At 42.0% G+C, this 14505-nt stretch overlaps 1 protein-coding gene and 1 long non-coding RNA gene across 2 annotated transcripts; both read left to right on the forward strand.

Moving 5' to 3' along the window:
- Positions 1 to 5423: 5423 nt before the first annotated feature.
- LOC139915943 (uncharacterized) lies at positions 5424 to 9846 on the forward strand. The gene is made up of 3 exons (XM_071904729.2): positions 5424 to 5518; positions 7618 to 7804; positions 7921 to 9846. The coding sequence occupies exons 2-3, from the start codon at positions 7787 to 7789 to the stop codon at positions 9844 to 9846; spliced, it is 1944 nt and encodes a 647-aa protein (XP_071760830.2). The 5' UTR covers positions 5424 to 5518; positions 7618 to 7786.
- A 96-nt stretch (positions 9847 to 9942) lies between these two features.
- Positions 9943 to 10791, forward strand: LOC144538589 (uncharacterized). Its single transcript, XR_013504375.1, has 3 exons — positions 9943 to 9993; positions 10305 to 10376; positions 10465 to 10791. It is a non-coding gene; the product is annotated as an uncharacterized LOC144538589 (long non-coding RNA).
- Positions 10792 to 14505: the final 3714 nt, after the last annotated feature.

The raw sequence follows: 14505 nt of genomic DNA on the forward strand, positions 1-14505 counted from the left end.
GGAACCAGAACCAGGATGACCTCATCAGAGACACCATAGCTGGTGGGGATGTGACACTCGGTGGTGACATGCGTGCTGACTCATCAGGTGATTTTTTACTTTGAGGAATATGTATGATAATTATTGTCAGCTAAGGCAAGTAGAAAGAATAATTTATTGGGTTTTTTTATTAGCTCAGTACATAATATGTTGTAAGAATACATTTCTGGTTATTGATGTTTATGTGTTTATGTTTGCCAGTTCTATTACCACCCGTTGATGTATCCCTGTCATCAAACTCTCTAAAATCCTCTTTTCTTCTTTTTTAAACAGGCACCAATTAGTTTGTGTCCAGGGGTGGGGGTTGAGAACAGGCCCAGGTCCGGTCAGCCCAATTGACCACACTTCAGACTGCTGTGTACTGCCTGGTTATACTCGTCACATGGAGTACGGTATCCGAGACCACACACAAGTAAATGATTGCAGTAACCAGACAATTGTGTTGTATCAATACTGAACACTAAACACTATTTCAACATGGGGAACAGTGGCCCACTATTTACATTGAAGAAAATTAAAGAATAAAGATTCCTGGCAGGGTAGTTTTAAAATTGAGGAATACCACTTCAGAATACTCAGTTGAAACATTTTCTTGTGTTTGTTTTTAATCAGGAGAATACAGTTATCTATTTCTGTAAAGACTACCTCATTGACCAGTCATTGTATCTTCCTGAAATTTGTGTATCTGTTTCCCACCAGAGGATCTGCTGAGAGCTGATCAACTGAGTTGTCTACTAGAGGTTGCCGTCTTTCTACTCGGGCTTGTGTAACATCTCTCAGACTGTCGTCCACCTGCACAGGCTACCAATCAAGTTCCACATCACTGTAAAGATCCTCATCTTCAACCTTCAAGTCCCTCCATTGCCAAGCACCTAATTACCTTTCGAACCTCCTCTACAGTTACACTTCATCCCTCAGCCTGCACTCCGCCATCACCACCAGGCTAAGGTCTATAGGTGATCAGGCCTTTGGTGTCTCTTCCCCGAGTGTGTTGAATCGCCCTGCTGTTCTTTTTGTCCTTGGAAGGTATTTGTAAACTGCTCTTGAACAGTCACAGACAGCATTTAACTCTGTAGTTTATAATGTAGACAGTGAACCAGAACAGAGCACGTTTAACAATTAACAAAAGTGTAATCATTGAGGCCCTTCCCTGATAAAAAAATATCCAGTATATCCAGCAGTCTTTTAATTCAATCCAGGCAACTCTCATATATCAATCAGTCTGGTTTTAAATGTATGTTAAAAAAAAAATAGGTCATTGACTTCAAAGGTCCTACTACAAGCACATTCTTATTATTATTGAACTACTACTACTACTACTACTACTACTACTACTAATATAGCTACAACTACTGCAGCTGGTATTACAACTACTACCACTGCTACTACTAGTCTTAGTACTGCTGGTTGTCCAAATGCTACTATTGACCAATGACTGCTAACACTACTACTACTACTACTACTACTGCTGAAATGATTACTACTGCAACTACTTTGAAAATATTATTATATATTGGTCAGTGTATTTAGAATTAAAGGACTTTGGGCTAAGAATATAAACGCTTTAGCTCCAAGTAATCAAATTCTAAAAAAGGGTTCCCCCACCTGCCAAATCCCACTTTAACCTCTGGTTATCATTGCAAATTGTACACCTACTTCTGAACAAACAACCAGTGCAAACAGGAGCTTGATAATTTGACATACCTGACGGCTTGACTAGCACCCGACGTGGTTTCTTCACCGGAGCTTCATAGCCAAGCCGCTTTTCCGGGTAGGGATGCTCTGTTGTTGGCTTTTTATCCACAAAGTGGAAGGAACACACAAAAGGACGTTTGGGTGGGGTTTTCAGGTTCAAAGCCTTCAACCAGAGCCGTAGCTAACAATAGTCGAGACTCTCGTCAAACTACGCTACTCCGCTAGTACTAAACAACTTCCGCTGATTCGCGTCGCGACCACCGGAAGTGTAAACACAATCGGAAGTGCTCCGCTGACCCCCGGGTTGCCATGGAACATAAGGTGAATAGGCTATGTAATAGCCTATAAAAACAAAATACCTTTTAAATGTTTTTAGCTAACAAGATACAACACTGGATAAGTTCAAGAAGAATGTAAACATTAGATGATGCAGATGAGGTTCCCATTTATTTGGGATTATGAAACCTTTAAGAACCCCTGTCCTAAAAGCACACAAGAAACATGGTATACTTGGAAATACAGCTGTCCCTTTCTCACAAATCTTGAAAACTGACTATTTGGTTTTGAATATGCTACAACAGGAATTCAGAATCAGCTGTTAAAAAGTACATTTAAAAGCAGCATTTATGAATTGCACACAATCTTTTAATTATGTCCATGTTTATTTATTGTAAGTTCAGTGGATGTACATTCCTTAACGCGTCAACAAATTCAGTGGCTTTTAAACTTTACTTTAAACTTTACTGTCTGCCATTTTTTAGACAAATATTACTACCAATCCCTACTAAAAAACAAAAGGATTAACAATAAAGAACATTATAGTCTTTATAAAATATTTAGAACTTCAATTATTTATCATTTGAAGCCATCTGCCCATTGCATGAGGTGCAGGAGAGCTGGTGGTAGGGAAGGAAGGCATGGGAGTAGGACAAACATAATGTCCAGGGTTGATTCTTCGCACAGGTGGTGATCTGTCAGAGAGTTCTTCAGAGAGGACTCTAATTGTGTGAGTTGCCATGTACACCGCATCATTCTCAAGGCGGAGCTGTAACCTCTGGCACAGTGCTGAGAGCTCTGCGCCTCTAAACGCTGGTCTCCTCACTCGCCATGTCTTCCTTCCAGCTCCATCATGATCATCATCCTCATCGCTCATCAGGTCCTGGGTTACGCCTTCCCACAATTCGTTCTCCTCCTCCCTCAAGACAGTAACCACTCCGCTCCACGTCGTGCCTAACAACACCCCTTAGCTGTTCTAAAATCACTGTAAACCACGGCCTCGCAGGGCTTATTGCTTTAATTTACACTTGAGGCCATGTGTTATGGCCAGTGGTCAAATCATAGCCATGAGGTTACAATAGCAGTCTCTACATTCTCTCTCTGTCTTGATGTCTTGACTGTTTCCAAACTATGTTTTTGAGAAAAAGGGCCTCAAAGTTTGAAGTCAATTCTGAGACATTTATTCAAATAAAGAAATCATTCAAACATAACATAACATACTAACATTACATTTGCAGTCTTACATACACAGACACGCACACACACATACACACACACTCTCAAGCAGATATGCATGTGTGCACGTACACACGCACGCACACACACACACACACACACACACACAGGTTGAGATGCCTGACAACTACGTTTTCCCGCGGATGAAACAATAATTTTGATTAGACAATAAAGTGAACGATGGTCAATCTGTTACTATGCATACGTTCATTCATAATTTTAAGGGACACATAGTAAGGGAGAGAGGGACGGGGAGAAGTGTTGCCAGGTTCTTAGCGACAAAACCCTCCCAGTGCCAATTAAACCCAACCCATAAACAGCCCAATGATCAATGAAACTAGTGCAAAATAACAAACCAATAACAAAACTCCACAATACAACCCTGACAAACTTTATAAACAGCGTTTTAAGTCCTACAGCATTTATAACATTTCCAAGTACATTAAAAACCGCGAACCTGGCAACATGAGGAATGCAAGCTTTGTTGACAAACTAAGCTAGTAGTTCTGCTTGTCACCCTACCTTTATAAGCTTCAAAACTATATTTAGCGTTTGAATTTCACAATAATCTTTACACAGAATGAAAGCCAAGGCTTTATTATATTAAAATCGGATGAAACCCCAAAACAGCCAAAAATCGATCTTTTCTCATAAAATCACGTTTATCCACAAATGCGCCGTTGCGACTTCCGACTGAAAATGATAGAACGTGTCACATATTCCATAAACGCTGTCTGTGTTTTACAATTGTTAGTGTCACGTTTTACATGCCAGAGTAGGGGAGATCCGGGAGCACTTTTTTGTTTTTTCCTCATTACAAAAATATTGCGTCACCTAGAGTCAGAGTTGTGGACTCGAGTCACATGACTTGGACTCGAGTCAGACTCGAGTCACAAATTTGATGACTTTAGACTCGACTTGACAAAATCAAAAAAGACTTGCAACTCGACTTGGACTTTAACACCAGTGACTCGTGACTTCACTTGGACTTGAGCCTTTTGACTTGAAAAGACTTGATACCTTCCCCCAAACCCAAAGATTAAAAAGTATGTTATTTAAAAAGTGTGCCACGAATCAATTCATTTCCCTTTATTTCCTGAATCAACTAACGTTAACGCTATTCATTCCCAGCAAGTCGACACTTCACTTTGTTTGAACCAATCTGACAGCATCCAATCAAGTTGCAGGAGAGAACCATGAAGAAGTAATGTTACGTTACTGAGCGCCAGTTAGAAAAAATGATACCAAAGATAATTTCGTTCGCGTACAAAAACTACGCGGTGGTCAACCAAAAACGAATTGCAGTATGCAAAACATGCAGGTCGAAAATTACAGACGGAGATGCAACAACTTCCAACTTCGTTCGACATTTGAAGCTGCACAAAGAACGGTAAGTCGAGGCTAATATATTAACGTAATTAGCGAGCCAATGCTTAGCTAACGTTACAGCTATCCCCCCCATAACACAGGCTCCGTGTCGGCCATTGTACAGCAATGATCTGTTTAAACAGACGAGACTTGTGGGTTCCCTCCCCGACTCGTACTTTGATGTTCACCCGAAACGAGATGACAAATCGGCTTCTAAAAAAGCATTCATGATTTGTGTAAATTTAATATATTATTACTCTGTTGTTAAAATGGCATTACATTTGGTGAAGAGCGCATTATGACTTGTTTAGGACTCAAAACTCAAAGTTTAGGACTTGGGACTTGTCAGTCTTGACTTGGGACTTGACTCGGGACTTGCCTGTCTTGACTTGGGACTTGAGTGCAAAGACTTGAGACTTACTTGTGACTTGCAAAACAATGACTTGGTCCCACCTCTGCCTAGAGTTATAATATTTTAATGCGGACATCCTACACATGTGCCCTACCAATACAAACAATAATTTTGTCCCACGGATCTATACATCAAACGTAATCAGACCGAAAAGAGAAGCTGCACAATGCTACTTTTGCCCCTCACTATAGGGACGAAAGTAGCACCGGTCAAAACGGACCACAAAACAGTTAACACATTTTTATGACATATACTTATCATTAGTTCACTGATTGATCATCCAAGCGAATGTTGACATTATGCAATACAATTTATTACGTTGTATGTTACAAATATATACAATTCAACCTTGCATCTAACTATTTTACTGGTTAATCATTATTTTGTCCTCCATTCCAGTTCTAACCGAAGGTCCCTGTGCTGCCCCTTTAAGAGAACTGATGGAATCGCCTGTCCATGCTGTCTCTAGACTTGCCTAGTTTGGTTTCCATGGTAACAATGCCAACTGCTGTTTTTTCTTTTTTGTTCAGTTTTCTCTTAATCCCTAAACAACATATGTCTGTAAGTAATAATTAACATTTAGTTTAGACACTTACATTTATGTGATTCTCAGCTTTAATACTTACCTGAAAGATCGCTAGTTTCTTCTTGCTTGAAATAACTATAAAAACGTTAGCAATGCTAATCGCTAGCACGCTATGGCTTTTCTAATGTTAAGTTAGCATTTGCGCTAATCGCTACTTGGATACAAGCTAACGGAACGGTATCCAATTCCGGACACTGTATCCAATTCCGGTCACTCGCGTAATTTCCGGTGTTTCCCCGGCATTTCTGTATGGAGTTCCCAACCGAAAGGTACGTGACGTAAATTCACGGTTCGAATTACGGGGGGGATTGGGGGGTCTGACCCCCCTAATTAAGACTTGGACCCCCCCAAAAGAGGTAAAAACAACAGGTTGGAGGGGTCGAAACATTTATATATCCTTCTTATCTGTAATCGTAAATATTACAATATATTTCCCATATTCATCATGCCTGGAAGAATCTTGTAATACGATTTCAGACACCCCTAAAGTGGACCATACCATTTCTTAACCTTGACGTTAGCTGAACGTCTCGTCTGCCTCCCTCGCTCAAACAAGGCTTTAAAGTCTATGCTCGCGTGCGTCGCGCAAGCCAATGGAGACGGCCCAGGGCTGCCAACTCTCACGCATTGACCGTGAGACTCACGCAATTCAAACTTTACACGTTCTCACAGCGGCTCTTCTGGCAGCAGCACAGCGTCTCTCCCTCTCCTCTCGCGCCGTGCGCACGCAGGCAGGAGTGAGAGAGTTACTATGGTTACGGGGACGCTCTGTGTCTCACTCTGAAACTTTCTCGCGATTCCAGATAATAGGTTTTTAGGTTAGTAGGCTATGCCTATGCAAAATCATGAATGTAAGTAGCCTACCTCAACGCTGAAATCTAGTAATATAACATAATGTAACATTTTTGGTTAACATTATACAGGGTTGCTGTTTCTTGACTTAATCCAAGAGGTTAGGTGGTGTAGAAATGCAGGAAATTTGTTTTAAATTACACTTTTTTTTTCTGGGGGAGGACCCCCAGACCCCCCCGCCAATTATGTAAGTGGGTCTGACTTGCTGGCAGTAGCTCTAGAATACTTTGTTGGTGACCCCTGACTACAAACGTTGTTGTATGGTACGTGCCCCATGAGCTGGTGTAATGGATTTGATTTGTCATCATCTACAGACTGCAGACATTACGTTAAACAAGCATACTGTAAGTATTGTAAGACTTCAGTTCACTGAAGCACGCACCTGCGCTGTACTGGGTTCCCTTTACGCCCTGGAGAAAAAGTTGACCCCCCCGATTGTCATTGTATAATTCGCACTCTGTGTAAATTTATACATATTTCAGAAGCTAGGTGTCAAATTTCATAAATATCTATACACATTTAAGCATATAAAAACATTAAGTTGCGAACTTAGTCACGAACAAGAAGCGGGAAGCCTTAAATCCCACTTTGGGCGACGGTTACTTCATGTAGAGAATTGCCTGTTTCTCTTCCCTACCACTTCAAATTTGTCCGTTATGTTGCTAGTTTACACAGCCTTAACTGCCCAATGAAAAAATGAAACACAGTAGCAGATGTCGCCAGCAATTTGTATGTTGAAGAAGCAGAGAAACATATTATCAGAAGAAGCAGTGTTGCTAAAAAAAAAAAAAAAAAGGCTTCTCACCAAGAACATCTGAGTCACACATTAACAGGGCCATTGATAACCAGGATAATTTATGGTATTTGTAACTCTAACGTTAATTCAAATTCAATGTGTGCACGTGAAAATTTGTCCGTTAACTGGCGAATGTATTATTATTATTGTTAATATTACCACTATTATTAAGACCAAGTTGAGTTATGCAACTTTATTTTACTTTTTGCTGCATCCTCTTGGTCTTGTGTGTGTGTGTGTGTGTTTCCTTTACTGCTGTTTTATTTTTGTGATATATAGAGGTTTTAGTGATATGTTAGTCTATTAAGATGCATAAGAGTCTTGCAGTCAACTTTGTGCCATTTTTTGTGTGAAAAGAAAAGAGAGGCTGAGGCAGCAGCAGTGCAGAGTAGGGAGAGGAGCAACACACACATAACAGAAAAGGTATGTAGGGTGCGTGTGTGCATGTGTGCATTTGTCTTTTTCTGCAGGAGGATCAAGGTGGAGAAAAGTGTGAGAGAATGATGCAGAGGTAGCAATTCTTGCCATGCTATACTCTGTAAAGGTAAGGTGTATATATTTGTGTGAATGCATGCAGTTATGTTTCTACATATGATATTAAACTGTTTGATTCCAAACTATTTTTAAAGTAATAGCACTGTTGTATTTATGTGTTTGCAGATGCCTAGCATTCGCTACTTGGCGAAGAGGAAGAGGATGAAGTGGAACTGGGCCCCGGAGGCTATGGAGCAGGCCATTGAAGAGGTGCGGGAGGGCAGGTGCAGTGTGAGGCAGGCAGTCCAGGTGTTTGGGGTCCCCAAGTCCAGCCTGTGTGACCGCATCAGTGGAAAGGTGGTTTCCGGCTGCCAAATCGGCCGGAAGACATCCCTAACCCCTGAAGATGAAAGTTCCCTGGTGGAGTACTGTTTGTACTCTGCCAGTTATGGGTTTCCACTGACAAAGCCACAGGTCCTGGCCCACGCCCTGGCAATATATAACCACCGCCATCCAGAAGGCCCCAAGACCGCCATAAGCCGGACGTGGTGGGACAATTTCCGCCAGAGGCACCACCATCGCCTGACAATGAGGATCCCAGACACCATTGACCATGGGAGGGCAGCCTGTGCCAAGAGGGGACCCATCGAAGAATACTTCACCTTGCTGTCCACCACCTTAGAGGAGCACGGGCTGAGGGAGAAACCCTGTCAGATTTATAACTGTGACGAGACAGGGTTTCAGCTGGACTCCAACAGGAGGAAAGTCGTTGTGCCCCGAGGGAAGAAACATGCTTACAAGCAGGCCCAGGGAACAAGAGAACACATCACCGTCCTGGCCTGCTTCAACGCGGCTGGGGAGGACGTCCCCCCTTTTATCATCTATAAGGGGGGCTACCTGGGGGGACCTTACAACAAAGAGGGAGTCCCCCATGCCCTCTATGGGAAGTCGCCAGCGGGGTACATGGACTCCGAACTCTTCAGGAAGTGGTTTGTCGAGCATTTCCTCAAGTATGCCACCCAGGAGCGCCCTCTGCTCCTTGTCTTGGATGGCCACCAGTCCCACCTGGATCCAGAGCTGGTCCGGGCGGCACAGAGGGAGGGGGTTATCCTCCTGTGCCTGCCGCCACACACGTCTCACATCCTGCAGCCTCTGGATGTGAGTTTCTTTGGACCCTTGAAGGCAGATTTCTCTGGGCTTGTGGGAGATCTGTCGGCAGTTAGCCACTCCTTCGTGGTTTCCAAGAAGGAGTTTTCAAGGGTCCTGAGAGACTCATATCAGAGGCTAAAGGATCGGAGAGTGGTGGTGGCGGGATTCAGGAAGTGTGGCCTCCACCCTCTGGACCCTACGGCTATTGACTGGTCACGGGTCATGCCGTCCGGGCCACAGCGTGGAACTCTCCCAGAACCACCAGCCACGCCTGCATCTCCTAGTGCCACCCCTGCTGCTACCACCCCATCCAGAAGTCCCCAGAACCCCCCATCCCAGAACCCCCCACACCAGGACCCCCCATCCCAGGACCCCCCATCCCAGAACCCCCCACGCCAGGACACCCCACCCCAGAACCCCCCATCCCAGAATCCTGCACGCCAGGATGCCCCAAACCCCTTCCTCAGCCATCCCCTGGTAACAGCAGGGAGGATATCAGCAGACCTGGCCCACCTCCTGACTGAAGTCAACTTCACCCGCAACACCGGTAAGATCAGGAGGAACATCACCAAGGCCCGTCTGCTGACAGCACAGGAGATGGCAGATGTCATTGAGGAGGTGGAGGACCACGCTGCACGTCTGGAAGCCAGAGCTCTGGCCAGGGCAGACAGGGAGCGGCAGAACGAAGACATCGGCAGCTCGACGGCCAGTTCCTGTACCCCGCATGGCGGCTCCCTCCCCAGCCGCAGAAGAAGAGTATCCCTCGGGGCTGTTCCCGCCAGTTCTGGCCCCTCCATCGCCGGTCCCTCAGCCCCCTCGGGCCCCTCTTCACGCTCCCACGGTCCCCAGATGCCTGCCTCTAACCGCCATCCACACACTCACCTGCCTGAAAATCACCATCCCCCCACCTCTCCTTCTCCATCGCCTGTTCTGAACGGTATGTTGTGTTTGCTTAACAGTTAGATAGATAATAGATATTCATGTATCTTGAACATTCATCATCACCTAGCAATGTTACCATATCAAACCATACAATGTTTTTCAATTCTTTTTCAGTTCCATCATCCCGCGGCCTCCGAGGGTCCAGGGCACCCTCCTCTTCCCCCCAAGGTAATTTTTTTCCCAATCTGTTTAAGCAATGTGAAGCAATGTAAGATGCAACTTAAAGTTGCCTGACCTTAACAAAATGAATGTGTCTATTTTCTGTTCTGATTCCCTCCCTGGATGTGGCCGTAGGCTTCTCCTCCTTCTCATCCTCTCTCTCATCGTAGTATGTTCGGCAGTATTTTGTGGATTAGGATAAGCCAGTGTTATGTAATGCAATCAATTTAAATTCAATCTTAATTTTGGGAGAATTCAGTTAAAACATTTACAATAACAAACAGCACAAACTACCATAACAAGTCTCTTCATTTATGCAGCCTCCTGCCTTCCTGGGCCTTCAACAGTGTTGTCATCGTCCTCCTCCTCCACTGGACCCTTGACAACTACTGGTAATATGTTAAATTTGTTTTCAGTATTTACATGTTCATCCGTTTTCATTCAAATAATGCCCTAATACCTTACTTCTTCTCTGAGCAGGTCACACCGCCCCCAAGAGAAGAAGGCTGGAGGAAAGGATCTGGCGGTGTGGCCAGTGCAAGCAGCAAGACCCTCCTCAGGACTCTAAGGGTCTGGTGTCTTGGGTCCAGTGTGACAATTGCCACAAGTGGTTTCACACCACTTGTGTGGACTGGGAGGAGGACGATGACGATACAGATTTCTGGTGTTTTTGGTGTCGTGATGAATAGCAAACAATCAATCTATCAATCTATTTATTATCTATTTATCTGTTTGTTTGTTTATTTATTTATTTATGTATTATTTATTTATATTTAATCGTTTTTACAAATAAATAAGACTATTGAATACTGGCTATAGTGTAATTTTGTTATTGAGTTTCAAAGATATTGGTGACATTTACTAGAATGTATGGAGCTAGTGTGAGCTCTTGGTTTTAAGGTGTGTTCCACTCTTGCATGAATACAAGTGATTTTAATGTTATAATGCACTCTTATGACTGCTGAATAAGAGAATGCATATCTATTCTTAAACATTTTTAAAAAATAGTATTTAATATACATACATTTGGAGATGATTTAAAATTGTCTGAAATAGATCCATTGTCAAGAGCAAATAATTTATATGTGAAGAGGTTTACTGGAAGAGTATTATAAAAAAGCATCCAGTAGGTGGCGGTATTGGCTGATAAATGGAAAAATAAGAGCCTTGAGTACATAGCCTGCGCTTCTTACATGCATCTGTAACATTGTGAAGGTACAGGAAGGGTTAATATCGACGCCGACACGGACTGAAGTAAGTGTCCGGAATTGGATATGCCTTTTGAATCTCAAAAATTGGTGCGCTATCATCCATTTGCAGGGACTGGAAGAAAATCATATACAAGTTAAGGTAAAAGCGATATTAAACTTTAAAAAAGACAGATGGAGGATGGTTAATTTATGAGAAACATCAACGAAAACAGTACAGGATGAAATATATCGGTAATTGTGATTTTTTGGTAATTTTTGGTCATATGCCGTCCGGAATTGGATACCGTGACGCTAATCGCGTTAGCACGCTATGGCTTTTCTAATGTTAAGTTAGCATTTGCGCTAATCGCTACTTGGATACAAGCTAATGCTATCCAGTTCATTGAATAACAGCTACACCAGCTAACCAGCACATACTTATGTTTATTTGTGTTGTGTGTATTTGTAACCAATTTGTTGCCTCAATATATGTAAATGAAAAGAAATTAGATACATTGAGACACATTGTAACTTGTAATTGTTATTTATTTGTATTTCAGTTTCACAGTGCTTTTAACAGTAAACATCCTAAAACTTAGCTGCTGCCTCTTGGATGCTTATTGAACAAACCTGTTTAGCTATCTGCCAAGCTAGTCAGCACCTCAACACTCTAGTGAGGGCAGAATAGTCCCAGTATCAGGCCCAATGGTTCTCTGTGTGTCTGATTCAATATCATTATGCAGGAGGGTGCATGAGGCACAAACTTGATCAATGTTCCTTGTGTTTATTATTATTTGTATGTTTTTGGGCGATTTATGTTATTTGTAACTTCCCAGTAAACATGCAGAAAACCCAGATGGTACACATGGACACTTTGTGTACCCAAATGACCAAAACATGGAGTCCGCCTGAATATATCTTTATAAATTGTATCATAAATGTTGTATTTTATTGTATTTTCATCACATTTACAGTTACAGTTGTAGTCAAGGAGTAGGATAGCACATTCAGTTACATCATTATCCATGGGATCTTGGTTATAATGGTGATATTGCCTTTGAAATGTAGATTATACTAGGCGAGGATGAAAATCTTATTTTTTTCCTTTATTGCATCTCCATTTACTCTGGAATAGTAATAGATATAGGTTTACTTACAATGGATTCATACTGCTTACCTCCTTTCCTATCAAAGGATGCCACAAACATGCATACAGGCCTTATGGTTGAGGAGCTATTCCTGATTCATTTTGGGTCTGTCATTTTAGCCGTTTTTTCTTGAATTTTGGCAAGGGTCTATGTGGCCCACATAAACAAATGTTTCGAAATATCAATTTCTTGTCATGTTTTGTTTGTAATGCCTAGTCAGAATGTCAGAATATGTACCTAATCTATCCACTGTCATTTTTCAGTGACAGCTAATATATTAACGGGGATCTGCCTTTACCGCACCTCTTATAAGACTGGCTGGCTCTGTCACACACCTCAGACCTGATCAGACCTCAGTCTGTCTTCCTCACGTTAATCCCAGGCAGATCCAGCCAGCATAACACCAAAGAAATGCATAGTTAAGGCTGTGCTACTTTCGTCCCTCCCATTTCTCCCTGTATTTAAGCTAGGATAACAGAAAAGCTAAGCCAACATGGTACATGAAACAATCACTGATGTTTAGTCTCCCGATAGGTCTAACAGATGACACAAGTTTTCTGTAGGGAATTCCCAAGGGCTGTGGCCAGAATGGATCACTATCTGCGTTTTAGGGCACTAATACGTACGTCAGTTAGTTAACGCTAACATTAAGGCCATTTGTTTAGTCTCTAGCTATAATTGGTAAGCAAGTTATACGGTACATAGCTTATTGTAACATATTTTTTGTCCAAAATGTGAAGGAAACTGCACACCTGGATTGGCGAAGTGCTGGCTGTGTGAAAGTAACTAAAACGGAAAGTAACGTTAGCCGCACACATAACTCTGATGCATATTTATTCAACGATGTTGCCATATTAAGCGTTTTCTGACCATTGATCATTGGTGAATAAATATTCTATGCATCAGAGTTATATGTGAGGCTAACATTACTTTTAGTTTAGTTACTTTTGAGCGGCTACTTTTTCTGCTACTTTAGTGGCTACTTTTTTCTTAATGTCAGCTAGTGATACATAATCTGGTTGGCCAGATGAAGATATTGAAAAGTTGGTGCGTCTTTGTAAGGAGAAGGCACATCTCTTCAATGGGAAGAGAAATGCGGCTCAACATGGATGGGAGTAAGTTTGGCTGATCATACCAGACCGATTAACAACTTGACTAACTGTACTGGCTGATTTTACCAACATAATTATCTAAAACGCCCAGCAACTAATGACTGTGATAAATCAAGTAGGCTCAGTAGATGATCACTTTCTCTGTTATAAGGTTATACTAGAAGAGATGGGGCTAAAGGGCATTGCGGACCCAGCCAAAGCTGCGAGGAAATGGGAAAACCTGAAACGAATATACAAGGTTTGTTGAATATTATTAAGAGTCTGTGACAAGTGTTTCAGTTATCACTTTTATAGCCTACCTTTTAAGATCAGATTAGGTTTAGCTTCTCATAATACCAGTTTTATGTAAAGCTTAAAGCTTTCTGTAAAGCACCCAAACTCTGTTTTTAGAAAGATGGTGTAGCCTACAAATAAAGTTTATTATTATTAGTAAAGTAAAGTTTATTGTTCATAGGACCTTGTGAAGCCACCAACTGGCATCGGGACAGAAGAGGGGGAGGAAACTGTGGCTTCCTGGAAGTGGTTCCCCATCTTGGACGATATCATAGGCGATAAGCCTTCAATTAGACCCAAACATGTAGGAGCCAGTCTGTGGGCCAATAAGGGGGGAGCCACTTCCAGGGACCCAGTTCCAGAAGAAGAGCCAGAGCCAGAGGCAGAGGGAGAAACAGAGGGAGAACCAGAACCACAGCCAGGGCCGGCCAAGAAGAGGAAGATGGATCCGGTACTTGAATTTCTAGAGAGGGAGGCAGAGAGAGCTGCAGAAAGAGACAGACGAGAGGCAGAAAGCTATCAAAGATTGTTCAGTTTATTTGAAAAGTTAATTGAGAAAATGTAAATGTGAATGTAAATGTAGCCTAAATGTAAATTTTTTTTAAATCATTTCAATTTATTTATTTATTTACTCATTTGATTACATAAGTTAGAAAGCAACCAATCAATTACTTATATATTATTAATGTGAGATTAAATGTAATTTAAAACAAAATGAATAAATAAATTGAAATTTAGAAATGTTATGTATAAATATAATTGTCTTACAAGCAATAAAAGTTAATATACTACTGATAA

This window comes from Centroberyx gerrardi, chromosome 4, assembly GCF_048128805.1.
Source record: "Centroberyx gerrardi isolate f3 chromosome 4, fCenGer3.hap1.cur.20231027, whole genome shotgun sequence".
NCBI lineage: Eukaryota > Metazoa > Chordata > Actinopteri > Beryciformes > Berycidae > Centroberyx > Centroberyx gerrardi.